Source organism: Pseudophryne corroboree, chromosome 6 (assembly GCF_028390025.1).
Source record: "Pseudophryne corroboree isolate aPseCor3 chromosome 6, aPseCor3.hap2, whole genome shotgun sequence".
Classification (NCBI taxonomy): Eukaryota; Metazoa; Chordata; class Amphibia; order Anura; family Myobatrachidae; genus Pseudophryne; species Pseudophryne corroboree.
Window position 1 is genome coordinate 328,099,183 of NC_086449.1, and position 16,808 is coordinate 328,115,990.

The 16,808-nt window shown below is 47.1% G+C and overlaps 1 protein-coding gene across 4 annotated transcripts in view; it reads left to right on the forward strand.

The window, feature by feature from the left end:
• Positions 1–16,808, forward strand: part of TRIP4 (thyroid hormone receptor interactor 4) — a 177,889-nt gene that overhangs the window by 104,246 nt on the left and 56,835 nt on the right. For all 4 annotated transcript variants that reach the window (XM_063926356.1, XM_063926357.1, XM_063926358.1 and 1 more), the window contains exons 7-8: positions 3,173–3,293; positions 11,163–11,341. In XM_063926356.1, the coding sequence (XP_063782426.1) occupies positions 3,173–3,293; positions 11,163–11,341 (300 nt within the window). The remainder of the gene's footprint in view (positions 1–3,172; positions 3,294–11,162; positions 11,342–16,808) is intronic.

Here is a 16,808-nt window from a genome sequence, read left to right on the forward strand (position 1 = left end):
CAGACATTTGTCAAGGGGGTACTGCATATACAGCCTCCTTTTGTGCCTCCAGTGGCACCTTGGGATCTCAATGTAGTTTTGGGGTTCCTAAAATCACATTGGTTTGAACCACTCACCACTGTGGACTTAAAATATCTCACATGGAAAGTGGTAATGCTGTTAGCCCTGGCTTCAGCCAGGCGTGTCTCAGAATTGGCGGCTTTATCCTATAAAAGCCCTTACCTAATTTTTCATACGGACAGGGCAGAATTGAGGACTCGTCCTCAATTTCTCCCTAAGGTGGTTTCAGCGTTTCACTTAAACCAGCCTATTGTAGTACCTGCGGCTACTAGGGACTTGGAGGATTCCAAGTTGCTGGACGTAGTCAGGGCCCTGAAAATATATGTTTCCAGGACGGCTGGAGTCAGAAAATCTGACTCGCTGTTTATCCTGTATGCACCCAACAAGCTGGGTGCTCCTGCTTCTAAGCAGACTATTGCTCGTTGGATTTGTAGTACAATTCAGCTTGCACATTCTGTGGCAGGCCTGCCACAGCCAAAATCTGTAAAAGCCCATTCCACACGGAAAGTGGGCTCATCTTGGGCGGCTGCCCGAGGGGTCTCGGCTTTACAACTTTGCCGAGCAGCTACTTGGTCAGGGGCAAACACGTTTGCTAAATTCTACAAATTTGATACCCTGGCTGAGGAGGACCTGGAGTTCTCTCATTCGGTGCTGCAGAGTCATCCGCACTCTCCCGCCCGTTTGGGAGCTTTGGTATAATCCCCATGGTCCTTTCGGAGTCCCCAGCATCCACTAGGACGTCAGAGAAAATAAGAATTTACTTACCGATAATTCTATTTCTCATAGTCCGTAGTGGATGCTGGGCGCCCATCCCAAGTGCGGATTGTCTGCAATACTTGTACATAGTTATTGTTACAAAAATCGGGTTATTATTGTTGTGAGCCATCTTTTCAGAGGCTCCTCTGTTATCATGCTGTTAACTGGGTTCAGATCACAAGTTGTACGGTGTGATTGGTGTGGCTGGTATGAGTCTTACCCGGGATTCAAAATCCTTCCTTATTGTGTACGCTCGTCCGGGCACAGTATCCTAACTGAGGCTTGGAGGAGGGTCATAGGGGGAGGAGCCAGTGCACACCAGGTAGTCCTAAAGCTTTTACTTTTGTGCCCAGTCTCCTGCGGAGCCGCTATTCCCCATGGTCCTTTCGGAGTCCCCAGCATCCACTACGGACTATGAGAAATAGAATTATCGGTAAGTAAATTCTTATTTTCTATGTGGAATGAATTATGTAAACTAAGCTGAAAGTATACAAGGCACTTTGCAACTGTATAAGAATCTTTCTGATGTATTATGTTGTCCAGTCACATTATTTTAATATAAGAATTAAAAGTTTAAGTTTTATTGTCTAATAATAATCATAAGAGTGCCCCAGCACAGAGTCTTTCTTCCCTCTATTCCCTTTTTTGTCAAGTAATTTACTGACTCTGGGAGCACCACCGAAACTCAAATTATCACAACTTGTGGAAATTATAAATATGGTTGTTTACGGGCTGCCATCCATTAAAGGTTACAGTCTGATATATTAACCTGTTGCGGAACTACCCATTCTGACCTTCTCACACTCATGAATTACACAGGTTCTGTGGCTGGCTGATTTCAAGCCTCCATTTTACCTGGGTTTGTTCAGCCACAGTACCTGTGTAATTTGTGAGTATCCCACTGTAAAGGGTCATTATGGTAGTCCTGCCTATGCCTATAGCAGAGTTTCCCAAACTCCGCCATTACAGCCCAGGTTTTAAGGATCTCCATGCTTGAGCACAGGTGACTTAATTAGTACCTCAGTTAATTCAATTTAACTATCTGAACTCAAGCATGGATATTATTAAAACCTCAATTCTAATGATGGAAACTCTGTTCTATAGTATAGACATGGTAGACAGTGTTCTCCTCTTCCTAATAATCCAATACCAAACATGGGGGGATTCAATTGTTTAATCGTGCCCGATCTCCCGTCTAAAGTGATGTTTCCATGGAGGAGGGGGTGGAGCGTCGCGAATGGTGGGCGGTTTGTCATGAACGGGGCCGTGATCGCTGCGTGACGTCACACGCAGCCGTCGCAGTGGGTAAGATGCCGCCAGGTCTCCTGCGGCCGCAGCTAAGCTGCGCTGGCAGGTGGCATCAGTAATTTTTACGATGAAGCAAAAATTGCGAGGCGATCGCAATTTCTGCTTCATCAAGGTGGGGAAGCACCGGTCAGCATGCTAGGATGCCTTGCCCAGTGATGGACGGCCCCCATCATGCAATCCAAAGGATAGCAAATTCTGCTGATTAGCAGAATTTGCTATCCTTACTGAATTAGCCCCATTATCTTTTAGGAGGTGCTAGATAAATGAGCAGTAGAATCTGATTGGTTGCTATGAGCAACATTCCATCTTAAATAGAACTCCCATCTCGGTAAATAAACCCTTAAGCCTCTATTACAGCATCTCTCACACCTCACTCCTCTCATCTCAGTTTATCTAAAGCACAGGTTCACAAACTCGGTCCTCAGGACCCCACACAGTGCATGTTTTGCAGGTCTCCTCACAGAATCACAAGTGAAGTAATTAGCTCCACCTGTGGACCTTTTAAAATGTGTCAGTGAGTAATTAATACACCTGTGCACTTGCTGGTTACCTGCAAAACATGCACTGTGTGGGGTCCTGAGGACCGAGTTTGAGAACCACTGATCTAAAGCATAGGTCTGTAAACTCGGTCCTTATTACCCCACACGGTGCATGTTTTGCAGGTAACCCAGCAGGTGCACAGGTGTATTAATTACTCACAGACACATTTTAAAAGGTCTGCAGGTGGAGTTAATTATTTCACTTGTGATTCTGTGAGAAGACCTGCAAAACATGCACTGTGTGGGGTAATGAGGACTGAGTTTGCAGACCTATGATCTAAAGTCTCCCATCTGTAGTCAGTATCCCTCACAGGACACTTGTTGTAGCTGTCCACAAACTGCAGGGTTTTTCCTTACACTGTTTGGGTTGCTGTGACAACCTCCACTCTGATCTCTCCAATTCAGTAATGCGGAGGTTACTTTCTGCATCAACATTTTTCACCGCAGATCCCAGTTCAAATGCGGCACTGGGGGGTACAGTATAATATTTTATCTTTTTTTTCTGATAGGTTTGAAGAAGCTGTGCAAGCCATTAACTCTGGTACAGTAGTGAAGCCATTAAAAAATTCAGGGGAGACTGGGAGCGATTCCTATCTTTTGAATCCCAGCCTGTTATTGGCTCCACCAATGGTAAGCCACTTTATGTAGCATGCTGAAACAATGTGTACCTCTCAGGTGATAAAGCAACATTATTGGAATATATGTATAATGTTACATTATTTGGCATTTCTTTGTTTAGCTCTTGAGGCAGAGAGTGGTTAATGGTTTATCCAGCTACTAAAGCGAGTACATACTGGACGTTATATCGTCCGTTCATTTGAATGGATGATATATTGTTTAATGGTCAGCGGGTGTATTCAAACGATATGTCTGTGAATGACGTCGTTCACAGACATACTGTATCACATCAGCTGTGCAGCACAGCCAATGACCAATATATCTGCAGATATATTGGTGTATTTGTTGCTGTGATTGTCTGCAGCCCCAGCTAGAGGGAGCTGTGACATGCAGGAGCCGTGACCTGTGGGAGCTGTGACATGCGCGAGCCCTAATCAGCGGAAGCTGTCACCTGTGGGTGACTTGGCCAGTCCGTTCCGTGCACTGTATGAGTGAAGCAGTGCGCACCTATGTTCTCTTCTATTATACTTCTGCACACACTCAAGCTGCACACAGACCCACTACAGTCGGATTACACAAGAGTAACACACTTACACTATACCCTCACCTCCTACCTTCCTCCCGGTTGCCTAAAACATATCTCCAGCACTCCCAGAGACTGATGGAAGGTTATTATTTAGAATAATAGTAATAATAATAATAATAATAATAAGCTGCTGCCATTAAGGTCTCTTCCATTACTCTTTTCTATACTACAGAGTAACATGGATAATAAATATTGCACAGAGCCATAAAGGCTGATACTGGGGAGAGAAGAACCAGAGATACGTCATAAACAAGAGGAGGAGACTATTTTATGTCTTGTTCTTTGTATTATGATATATTGTATATAAGAGGGATACAGCTTCTAGACCAGCGTTCTTGGCCATCAGATGGACCCCATCGATGCGACTTTATGCAAATACTGTTACAAAGTCCTTCTCATGAGTACATCTGTGTGTCCAAATTTGCAAAGTCTGAGAAGCTCACTTTCACACCCTCAGAAGCCACTACCCCTATGGCAGTGTAGCTTCTACATCTAAGTATGGCTTCCTATGTGAGCGTTTGAGAGCCTATGCGCAAAACCCCTTTTCTCTGACGTCCTAAGTGGATGCTGGGACTCCGTAAGGACCATGGGGAATAGCGGCTCCGCAGGAGACTGGGCACAACTAAAGAAAGCTTTAGGACTACCTGGTGTGCACTGGCTCCTCCCTCTATGACCCTCCTCCAGACCTCAGTTAGAATTTTGTGCCCGGCTGAGCTGGATGCACACTAGGGGCTCTCCTGAGCTCCTAGAAAAAGAAAGTTTATTTTAGGTTTTTTATTTTCAGTGAGATCTGCTGGCAACAGACTCACTGCTACGAGGGACTAAGGGGAGAGAAGCGAACCTACCTGCTTGCAGCTAGCTTGGACTTCTAAGGCTACTGGACACCATTAGCTCCAGAGGGATCGAACACAGGGCCCGGCCTCGATCGTCCGTTCCCGGAGCCGCGCCGCCGTCCCCCTTACAGAGCCAGAAGCAAGAAGAGTCCTGGAAATCGGCGGCAGAAGACTTCGGTCTTCAAACAAGGTAGCGCACAGCACTGCAGCTGTGCGCCATTGCTTCCCATGCACACCTCACACTCCGGTCACTGATGGGTGCAGGGCGCTGGGAGGGGAGGGGGCGCCCTGGGCTGCAATATTAAGTACCTTGGCTGGCAAAAAAACACATCATATAGTCATAGAGACTATATATGTGTAAAATACCCCTGCCAGATATACATAGAAAAAAGTGGGAGAAGTCCGCCGAAAAAGGGGCGGGGCTATCTCCCTCAGCACACTGGCGCCATTTTCCCTCACAGCTCCGCTGGAAGGATCGCTCCCAGGCTCTCCCCTGCAGTTTCCAGACTACATAGGGTAAAAAAGAGAGGGGGGGCACTAAATTTAGGCGCAATATTGTGTATACAAGCAGCTATTGGGAAAAATCACTCAGTTATAGTGTTAATCCCTGTGTTATATAGCGCTGTTGGTGTGTGCTGGCATACTCTCTCTCTGTCTCCCCAAAGTGCTTTGTGGGGTCCTGTCCTCAGTCAGAGCATTCCCTGTGTGTGTGCGGTGTGTCGGTACGGCTGTGTCGACATGTTTGATGAGGAGGCTTATGTGGAGGCGGAGCAAGTGCCGATAAATGTGATGTCACCCCCTGCGGGGTCGACACCTGAGTGGATGGACTTGTGGAAGGAATTACGTGAAAGTGTCAACTCCTTACATAAAAGGTTTGACGACATATCAGATGTGGGACAGCCGGCTTCTCGGCTTGTGCCTGCCCAGCTGACTCAAAAGCCATCAGGGGCTCTAAAACGACCGCTACCTCAGATGGCAGACACAGATGTCGACACGGATACTGAATCCAGTGTCGACGACGATGAGACAAATGTACATTCCAATAGGGCCACACGTTACATGATTGAGGCAATGAAAAATGTGTTGCACATTTCTGATATTACCCCAGGAACCACAAAAAAGGGTATTATGTTTGGGGAGAAAAAACTACCAGTGGTTTTTCCCCCATCTGAGGAATTAAATGAGGTGTGTGAAGAAGCGTGGGCTTCCCCCGATAAGAAACTGGTAATTTCTAAAAGGTTAATAATGGCGTACCCTTTCCCGCCAGAGGATAGGTCACGTTGGGAAACATCCCCTAGGGTGGATAAAGCGCTCACACGCTTGTCAAAGAAGGTGGCACTACCGTCTCCGGACACTGCCGCCCTAAAGGAGCCTGCTGATAGGAAGCAGGAGGCTATCCTGAAGTCTGTATATACACACTCAGGTATTATACTGAGACCAGCTATTGCTTCAGCATGGATGTGCAGTGCTGCAGCTGCGTGGTCAGATTCCCTGTCGGAAAATATTGATACCCTAGACAGGGACACTATATTGCTATCCATAGAGCATATAAAAGATGCAGTCTTATACATGAGAGATGCACAGAGGGATATTTGCCGGCTGGCATCTAAAATAAGTGCAATGTCCATTTCTGCCAGGAGAGGATTATGGACCCTGCAGTGGACGGGTGATGCAGATTCTAAAAGGCACATGGAAGTTTTGCCTTATAAGGGTGAGGAGTTGTTCGGGGAAAGCACCGTATTATCAGGTACAGTCCTTTATGCCCCATAAAGGCAAGCGGGTTAAAGGCGCGTCCTTTCTGCCCAGAGGCAGAGGTAGAGGGAAAAAGCTGCAGCATACAGCCATTTCCCAGGAGCAAAAGTCGTCTACCGCATGACGCTGGGGCTCCACAGGCGGAGCCAGGTACGGTGGGGGCCCGTCTCAAAAACTTCAGCAATCAGTGGGCTCGCTCACGGGTGGATCCCTGGATCCTTCAAGTAGTATCTCAGGGGTACAGGCTGGAATTCGAGACGTCTCCCCCCCCGCCGTTTCCTCAAATCTGCCTTGCCAACAACTCCCTCAGGCAGGGAGGCAGTGCTAGAGGCAATTCACAAGCTGTATTCCCAGCAGGTGATAGTCAAGGTGCCCCTCCTTCAACAAGGACGGGGTTACTATTCCACAATGTTTGTGGTACCGAAACCGGACGGTTCGGTGAGACCCATTTTAAATTTGAAATCCTTGAACACATATATAAAAAAAATCAAGTTCAAGATGGAATCGCTCAGGGCGGTTATTTCAAGCCTGGACGAGGGGGATTACATGGTATCACTGGACATCAAGGATGCTTACCTGCATGTCCCCATTTACCATCATCACCAGGAGTACCTCAGATTTGTGGTACAGGATTGTCATTACCAATTCCAGACGTTGCCGTTTGGTCTGTCCACGGCACCGAGGGTATTTACCAAGGTAATGGCCGAAATGATGATACTCCTTCGAAAAAAGGGAGTTTTAATTATCCCGTACTTGGACGATCTCCTGATAAAGGCGAGGTCCAGGGAGCAGTTGTTGGTCGGGGTAGCACTATCTCGGGAGGTGCTACAACAGCACGGTTGGATTCTAAATATTCCAAAGTCACAGCTGGTCCCTACGACACGTCTACTGTTCCTGGGGATGGTTCTGGACACAGAACAGAAAAAAGTGTTTCTCCCGGAGGAGAAAGCCAAGGAGCTGTCATCTCTAGTCAGAGGCCTCCTGAAACCAAAACAGGTGTCGGTGCATCACTGCACGCGAGTCCTGGAAAAATGGTAGCTGCCTACGAAGCAATTCCATTCGGCAGGTTCCATGCAAGGACTTTTCAGTGGGACCTGTTGGACAAGTGGTCCGGATCGCATCTTCAGATGCATCGGCTGATAACCCTGTCTCCAAGGACCAGGGTGTCTCTGCTGTGGTGGCTGCAAAGTGCTCATCTTCAAGAGGGCCGCAGATTCGGCATACAGGACTGGGACCTGGTGACCACGGATGCCAGCCTTCGAGGCTGGGGGGCAGTCACACAGGGAAGAAACTTCCAAGGACTATGGTCAAGTCAGGAGACTTCCCTACACATAAATATTCTGGAACTGAGGGCCATTTACAATGCCCTAAGTCAGGCAAAACCCCTGCTTCAAAACCAGCCGGTACTGATCCAGTCAGACAACATCACGGCAGTCGCCCATGTAAACCGACAGGGCGGCACAAGAAGCAGGACGGCGATGGCAGAAGCCACAAGGATTCTCCGATGGTCGGAAAATCACGTGTTAGCACTGTCAGCAGTGTTCATTCCGGGAGTGGACAACTGGGAAGCAGACTTCCTCAGCAGGCACGACCTCCACCCGGGAGAGTGGGGACTTCATCCAGAAGTCTTCCAACTGATTGTAAACCGTTGGGAAAGGCCACAGGTGGACATGATGGCGTCCCGCCTAAACAAAAAGCTAGAAAGATATTGCGACAGGTCAAGAGACCCTCAGGCGATAGCTGTGGACGCTCTAGTAACACCTTGGGTGTAACGGTCGGTTTATGTGTTCCCTCCTCTTCCTCTCATACCCAAGGTACTGAGGATAATAAGGAGAAGAGGAGTAAGAACTATACTCATTGTTCCGGATTGGCCAAGAAGAGCTTGGTACCCGGAACTTCAAGAAATGATCTCAGAGGACCCATGGCCTCTGCCGCTCAGACAGGGCCTACTGCAGCAGGGGCCCTGTCTGTTCCAAGACTTACCGCGGCTGCGTTTGACAGCATGGCGGTTGAACACCGGATCCTGAAGGCAAAGGGCATTCCGGAGGAAGTCATTCCTACGCTGATTAAAGCTAGGAAAGAAGTGACCGCAAACCATTATCACCGCATTTGGCGAAAATATGTTGCGTGGTGTGAGGCCAGGAAGGCCCCAACGGAGGAATTTCAGCTGGGCCGTTTTCTGCACTTCCTACAGTCAGGGGTGACTATGGGCCTAAAATTGGGTTCCATTAAGGTCCAGATTTCGGCTTTATCGATTTTCTTCCAGAGAGAACTGGCTTCACTACCTGAAGTTCAGACTTTTGTTAAGGGAGTGCTGCATATTCAGCCCCCTTTTGTGCCTCCAGTGGCACCTTGGGATCTCAACGTGGTGTTGGATTTCCTAAAGTCACATTGGTTTGAGCCACTTAAAACCGTGGAATTAAAATATCTCACGTGGAAAGTGGTCATGCTGTTGGCCTTGGCTTCGGCCAGGTGTGTGTCAGAATTGGCGGCTTTGTCATGTAAAAGCCCTTATCTGATTTTCCATATGGATAGGGCAGAATTGAGGACTCGTCCCCAGTTTCTCCCTAAGGTGGTATCAGCCTTTCATTTGAACCAACCTATCGTGGTGCCTGCGTCTACTAAAGACTTGGAGGCTTCCAAGTTGTTGGACGTAGTCAGGGCCCTGAGAATTTATGTTTCCAGGACAGCTAGTGTCAGGAAAACTGACTCGTTGTTTATCCTGTATGCACCCAACAAGCTGGGTGCTCCTGCTTCAAAGCAGACTATTGCTCGCTGGATCTGTAGTACGATTCAACTTGCACATTCTGCGGCTGGACTGCCGCATCCTAAATCAGTGAAAGCCCATTCCACGAGGAAGGTGGGCTCTTCTTGGGCGGCTGCCCGAGGGGTCTCGGCTCTACAACTTTGCCAAGCAGCTACTTGGTCGGGGTCAAACACATTTGCTAAATTCTACAAGTTTGACACCCTGGCTGAGGAGGACCTAGAGTTTGCCCATTCGGTGCTGCAGAGTCATCCGCACTCTCCCGCCCGTTTGGGAGCTTTGGTATAATCCCCATGGTCCTTACGGAGTCCCAGCATCCACTTAGGACGTCAGAGAAAATAAGATTTTACTCACCGGTAAATCAATTTCTCGTAGTCCGTAGTGGATGCTGGGCGCCCATCCCAAGTGCGGATTGTCTGCAATACTTGTATATAGTTATTGTTTAACTAAAGGGTTATTGTTGAGCCATCTGTTGAGAGGCTCAGTTATTGTTCATACTGTTAACTGGGTATAGTATCACGAGTTATACGGTGTGATTGGTGTGGCTGGTATGAGTCTTACCCGGGATTCAAAATCCTTCCTTATTGTGTCAGCTCTTCCGGGCACAGTATCCTAACTGAGGTCTGGAGGAGGGTCATAGAGGGAGGAGCCAGTGCACACCAGGTAGTCCTAAAGCTTTCTTTAGTTCTGCCCAGTCTCCTGCGGAGCCGCTATTCCCCATGGTCCTTACGGAGTCCCAGCATCCACTACGGACTACGAGAAATAGATTTACCGGTGAGTAAAATCTTATTTTTACTAACATGCCTCAGACAAACCTATAAGACAGACAACCTCCACATGTGCGCTAAGACACTTTCCCCTTTTAAAACTCCTTTTTAGTAACATGCCTCAGACAAACCTATAAGACAGACAACCTCCACATGTGCGCTAAGACACTTCCGAGTCACCGCCCAGGAGCGCCAGCTGCGTCTTACTTGCGTTGGACTTTCTGAGCTAAGATGGCATCGCTCAGAGGCTTTCTGAGCTAAGATGGCATCGCTCAGAGGTCCGATAGTGTGACCGATGGTGCATCAAACTGCGGATATTTGTGCTTTATAGAAGGCCAGACCATTATGTAACTTGCAGGTTTTGTCGCATTTCACAACAACGATCTGCAGGTGTGTACAGAGTAAAGGATGAATTGGCCAATGTCCTCAGCACAGATATATCTTTGGGTCGCAGTGATGGTTGGTTAGTGTGTGCAAACAACTCTGTTTCTGCAGCATCTGCAGATTTATAAATGTGGTATATACTCAGCTTAATAGTTAAGGAGAAAGGGTTGGGAATGTTTCATCCTAAACTAGTGTGGTTGATCACTGTTTTGTGAATACTCCATTTTAAGCACTTGATTTAGTTTCTCTTTCCTTACATCTATATCCATCTGTTCTAGGCAGATTACTTAGTCTGGGCACACAGATTTAGATGACCAACATGCTACTCTAGCATTTCTCATACTCGTATGTCTACAGCAAATAGAGTACATCAATTTATCCACTCTTTGGTAGCCACAGGTTTTACATGCTTTAATGTTAAATTGTTTTTAGAGAAATCTAATTTCTTTGCTCATGTAGTTTCCACGTATTTGCTTCAGTTCATGTTGCTCCGGCTAACAAGATTACATTTCCGAAGTTGTGTTTTTTGTTTTGTTTTTCACAGCTTTATAAGAATTTATAGTATTAATGAACAGGGGTCTGTTTGGAAATACTGGTTCGGTATATTTTGTGAACATGCGTCCACCTTTACATGTAGACATGTCAATATAGTTAGAATGTTGACACTGATTTCAATGTCAGCCCAACGTTTTGACAATGTTGGCATTTCTGACATTTCGACGACATGACTGCAACATGGAAATGCAGCGTTATTTCAGTTGTTTAGCTAAAATATTCTTTTTTTTGATGTACCAGTGGGTTGATCAGGTGAACTCAGGCCCAAACAGACAAAATGCCCCTGCATCCACTACAGAACACAAAGAGAGAAACCAGCTTCGATTACAAGACCGTGAGTTGCAAGAGATGAGTGACCAGGGCATGTGTCTAAGCATGCACCAGCCATGGGCTTCTCTTCTTGTTGCTGGGATAAAAAGGTGAGATGGTACCTACAGTCTCTAGTTCTGAATCTCTAACCATTATTATTTCTTCCCTTGGGGACACTGGAGTAACACTGGGGTATTAAAGGTGGTGTGTGGAGCCTGGCACTTTAAATCTTCATAGATTTTTGCTTTGTTCCTCCCCTACTACACACCACCTGACATTTAATTCAAGTGCCGGTGGAGTAGTATTGTATTTTTCTTCTGGGGCAGACTGTGCCTGGGCTTCCCGATTTCAGTGTCTGGAGACACTGCAGCACCACCACTAACCAGAGGCACTTGTAGCAGGTAAATAGGTTCTACCACTAAGCGGGTAGCCACTCAAGCCTTGTTTAGGCTACTTTTCAGGGTCATGTAGGCGCCTTATCGACGGGACTGGGGTTTGCGGCTCCAGCATCAGCTGTGGGATCTGTGTCCAGCCTGCTTCCTACCCACAGCCACGGAGAAGGAATTTTCAGGCAGCCAGCAATCTCCTCCTTCCTTGTATGTGCTGTGCAGACAAGCTTGTCAGAAGTCACTACATAAGCCTCTCAGCGGGTGCAGCCATTAGCAGGACTGACCAGCACATCTTCAGCAATCAACAGCACTGGAGAGACTCCCTGCCAGGATACAGGCTTGTTACTCATCCCCTTCTGTACATTCAAGGGCAATAGAAGTAATATTCTGCTGATGGCTGTGTGAAGTTTATGTATGGTGGCCGTATGCAAGATCTTTAGATGATGTCGGTAGTCATTGTGTTATGCCAATATTTGCTAATCTATTTAGGTCAGTGCCTTATTATCTATGTACAACACTGTATAATCTGCTTAGGAAAGTGGTTCCTTCTTGCCTGTAGATGTCAGTTTGCACACGTGTTCTCTGTTACTAGAGCTACAGGTATTTCGGTCATTGCGGTAGTTGTTTTCTTGTACCTGCTAAAGACTATACAGGCTACATTGTGTGAGTGTGTTTAATATTGCTCCCCTCTATATTTCCATTCTCCACTTTGTCTGGTAAGGGCAATGCTGCAGGGTCGCTCTCTGAAGAAAGTGGAGCTATTCAAAAAGTGTTTGCTCAAAATGCAAAACGGATTTCTGTTATGCACGTTCTGACTGGGGGACAGTCTGTGAGTTGAGCTCTGTGGAGGCTTCACTTGGCGCAGTATCTCTGAACGTTTCCCATCAGTGGTTACACTGGTTTGGGAGGCAATGTTGACAGGTCCTTTGGCAGAACTCTCACAACAGTTGCAGGTGCCATATTGCCTCCTTCTACTGTCTCCAGGTCCATCAAGGTTTCCTGCTCCACTGTCTGCCAAGCTTCCCTGGCCTTGGCTTAGAGCAGGGACTTGCGGTGAGGTAAATGGATGAGGAGGCACTGGCTAGTACCAGAGCTGTATTTACACACAATTTATTATCCAAAGGGTTCATGTGGGCATTATACACAGGTGCAGCAGTATATACTGCTGGAAATTTGGTGAGTTTTGATAAAAGATGTGCGGAAAAGATGGGCAAGGGAGGCACTGCCGTAGACTTTTTTTTTACTCCAGAGTTAAAAATTATTAAAATATTACAAAGAAGATATTTAGAATATATATTATTTGTATTTTTCATATACTTTATACAGTCAAAACTCTGGTTTAAACGTTAGAATGACAGGAAAGGCTCTGCCTCACCTCACCACATGTCACTGGCTTAGAGCGGTCAGTTCAATGGTTGGTACATGTCTCTTCCACCTTACAGAGACTGGTGGTCCATTTTCCCAGGAACTGCAAGACAGAACCCAGCCAGAGAAGTACTCAGAAGGGCAGACTTCCAACTATTTTATGCATACTGTTGAAGACCAGTGGGTTTAGACCGTCTCATGGATATCAGATAGAATTTGATTAGAATACAAAAAAAGTATTTGCAATCCAGGCCTCCATCAATGTCAGCAGAGCTGTATTCCTTAGAGAACCACATACAAGCCTTAATCAAAGCAGGGGCTATTATCCCATTTCCTTCAGACATAAGAGCAAACGTTTATTGCAGACTATTCCTTGTCTAGGAAACAGCAGCAGCATTTTACACTATACTGGACCTGATGAGATTTAACAAATATGCCAGTGCTAGACCCTTTCAAATGGAATCCATGAATTAGGTACCCTTTACCATTAGCAATGGAGACTTAATTACATACATAGAGCTTCAAGATGCTTACTTTCATGGCTTAAATATTGCAGCTCAGTCCAGGAAGTTTATCAGGTTCTGGGTCATGGGACTCTTACAATTCACCAGTCTGTATTTTGGCCTGGCAGTAGCTCCAAGAATCTTTAAAAAAATATGTTGGTGACATTAGTGGCAGAGTTAAGAAAGCAGGAGGTTAAGACATAGGCCTACTGTACCTAGGCAACATACTAGCTGCCTGACGGTCAGAGAATGCTGTAAATGCCAAGGCAATACAGGTAATTTGATTATTGCAGAAACATGATTTCTCTGACGTCCTAGTGGATGCTGGGACTCCGTAAGGACCATGGGGAATAGCGGCTCCGCAGGAGACAGGGCACAAGAATAAAAGCTTTAGGATCAGGTGGTGTGCACTGGCTCCTCCCCCTATGACCCTCCTCCAAGCCTCAGTTAGATTTTTGTGCCCGAACGAGAAGGGTGCAGGCTAGGTGGCTCTCCTGAGCTGCTTAGAATAAAAGTATATTTTAGGTTTTTTTATTTTCAGTGAGTCCTGCTGGCAACAGGCTCACTGCATCGTGGGACTAAGGGGAGAAGAAACGGACTCACCTGCGTGCAGAGTGGATCGGGTTTCTTAGGCTACTGGACATTAGCTCCAGAGGGACGATCACAGGTTCAGCCTGGATGGGTCCCGGAGCCGCGCCGCCGGCCCCCTTACAGAGCCAGAAGAGCGAAGAGGTCCGGTGAAATCGGCGGCAGAAGACGATCCTGTCTTCAGACTAAGGTAGCGCACAGCACCGCAGCTGTGCGCCATTGCTCTCAGCACACTTCACACTCCGGTCACTGAGGGTGCAGGGCGCTGGGGGGGAGCGCCCTGAGACGCAATATAACAGATAATACCTTAGGTTGGCTAAAGAATACATCACATATAGCTCTTGGGCTATATGGATGTATTTTAACCCCTGCCATTTTTTACAGAAAAAGCGGGAGATAAGGACGTCGTGAAGGGGCGGAGCCTATCTCCTCAGCACACAAGCGCCATTTTCCCTCACAGCTCCGCTGGAAGGACGGCTCCCTGACTCTCCCCTGCAGACTTGCTACTGAATCAGGGTAAAAAAGAGAAGGGGGGGCACTATTGGCAGCTAAAAACTATACAGCAGCTATAAGGGAGTAACACTTATATAAGGTTATCCCTGTATATATATATATATAGCGCTTGGTGTGTGCTGGCAGACTCTCCCTCTGTCTCTCCAAAGGGCTTGTGGGGTCCTGTCCTCTATCAGAGCATTCCCGGTGTGTGTGCTGTGTGTCGGTACGTGTGTGTCGACATGTATGAGGAGGAAAATGATGTGGAGGCGGAGCAATTGCCTGGGTTAGTGATGTCACCTCCTAGGGAGTCGACACCTGACTGGATGATCGTATTTAAAGAATTAAGTGATAATGTCAGCACTTTGCAAAGAACGGTTGATGACATGAGACAGCCGGCAAATCAATTAGTGCCTGTCCAGGCGTCTCAGACACCGTCAGGGGCCCTAAAACGCCCGTTACCTCAGTGGGTCGACACAGACCCAGACACAGATACTGAGTCTAGTGTCGACGGTGAGGAGACAAACGTAATGTCCAGTAGGGCCACACGTTACATGATCACGGCAATGAAGGAAACATTGAACATTTCTGACACTACAAGTACCACAAAGAAGGGTATTATGTGGGGTGTGAAAAAACTACCAATAGTTTTTCCTGAGTCAGATGAGTTAAATGAGGTGTGTGATAAAGCGTGGGTTTCCCCCGACAAAAAACTGCTAATTTCTAAAAAATTATTGGCACTATATCCTTTCCCGTTAGAGGTTAGGACACGTTGGGAAACACCCCCTAGGGTAGATAAGGCGCTCACACGTTTATCAAAACAAGTAGCGTTACCGTCTCCTGATACGGCCACCCTCAAAGAACCAGCAGATAGAAGGCTGGAAAATATTCTTAAAAGTATATACACACATACTGGTGTTATACTGCGACCAGCAATCGCTTCAGCCTGGATGTGCAGTGCTGGCGTCGCGTGGTCGGATTCCCTGACTGAAAATATTGATACCCTGGATAGGGACAATATACTGTTAACTATAGAGCATTTGAAGGATGCATTACTATATATGCGTGATGCACAGAGGGATATTTGCACCCTGGCATCAAGAGTAAGTGCTATGTCCATTTCTGCCAGAAGAGCGTTATGGACGCGACAGTGGTCAGGAGATGCGGATTCCAAACGACATATGGAAGTATTGCCGTATAAAGGGGAGGAGTTATTTGGGGCTGATCTATCGGACCTGGTGGCCACGGCAACGGCTGGAAAATCCACCTTTTTACCCCAGGTCACTTCACATCAGCAGAAAAAGACACCGTCTTTTCAAACTCAGTCCTTTCGTTCCCATAAGTACAAGCGAGCTAAAGGCCATTCCTTCCTGACCCGGGGCAGAGGAAGGGGAAAAAGACTGCACCATGCAGCCGCTTCCCAGGAGCAGAAGCCCTCCCCTGCTTCTGCCAAGTCTTCAGCATGACGCTGGGGCTTTACAAGCAGACTCAGACATGGTGGGGGCCCGTCTCAAGAATTTCAACGCGCAGTGGGCTCACTCGCAAGTGGACCCCTGGATTCTACAGGTGGTATCGCAGGGGTACAAACTGGAATTCGAGGCGTTTCCCCCTCGCCGGTTCCTGAAGTCTGCTCTACCAAAGTCTCCCTCCGACAGGCAGGCAGTTTTGGAAGCCATTCACAAGCTGTATTCCCAGCAGGTGATAATCAAGGTACCCCTCCTACAACAGGGAAAGGGGTATTATTCCACGCTGTTTGTGGTACCGAAGCCGGACGGTTCGGTGAGACCAATTTTAAATCTGAAATTCCTGAACACTTACATAAAGAGGTTCAAATTCAAGATGGAATCACTCAGAGCGGTGATAGCAAACCTGGAAGAATGGGACTATATGGTGTCTCTGGACATCAAGGATGCTTATCTCCACGTCCCAATCTACCCGTCTCACCAAGGGTACCTCAGGTTTGTAGTACAAAACTGTCATTATCAGTTTCAGACGCTGCCGTTTGGGTTGTCCACGGCACCTCGGGTCTTTACCAAGGTAATGGCCGAAATGATGATTCTTCTTCGAAGAAAAGGCATCTTAATTATCCCTTACTTGGACGATCTCCTGATAAGGGCAAGGTCCAGGGAACAGTTAGAAGTCGGAGTAGCACTATCTCAGGTAGTGTTACGTCAGCACGGGTGGATCCTAAATATTCCAAAATCGCAGCTGATTCCAACGACACGTCTACTGTTCCTAGG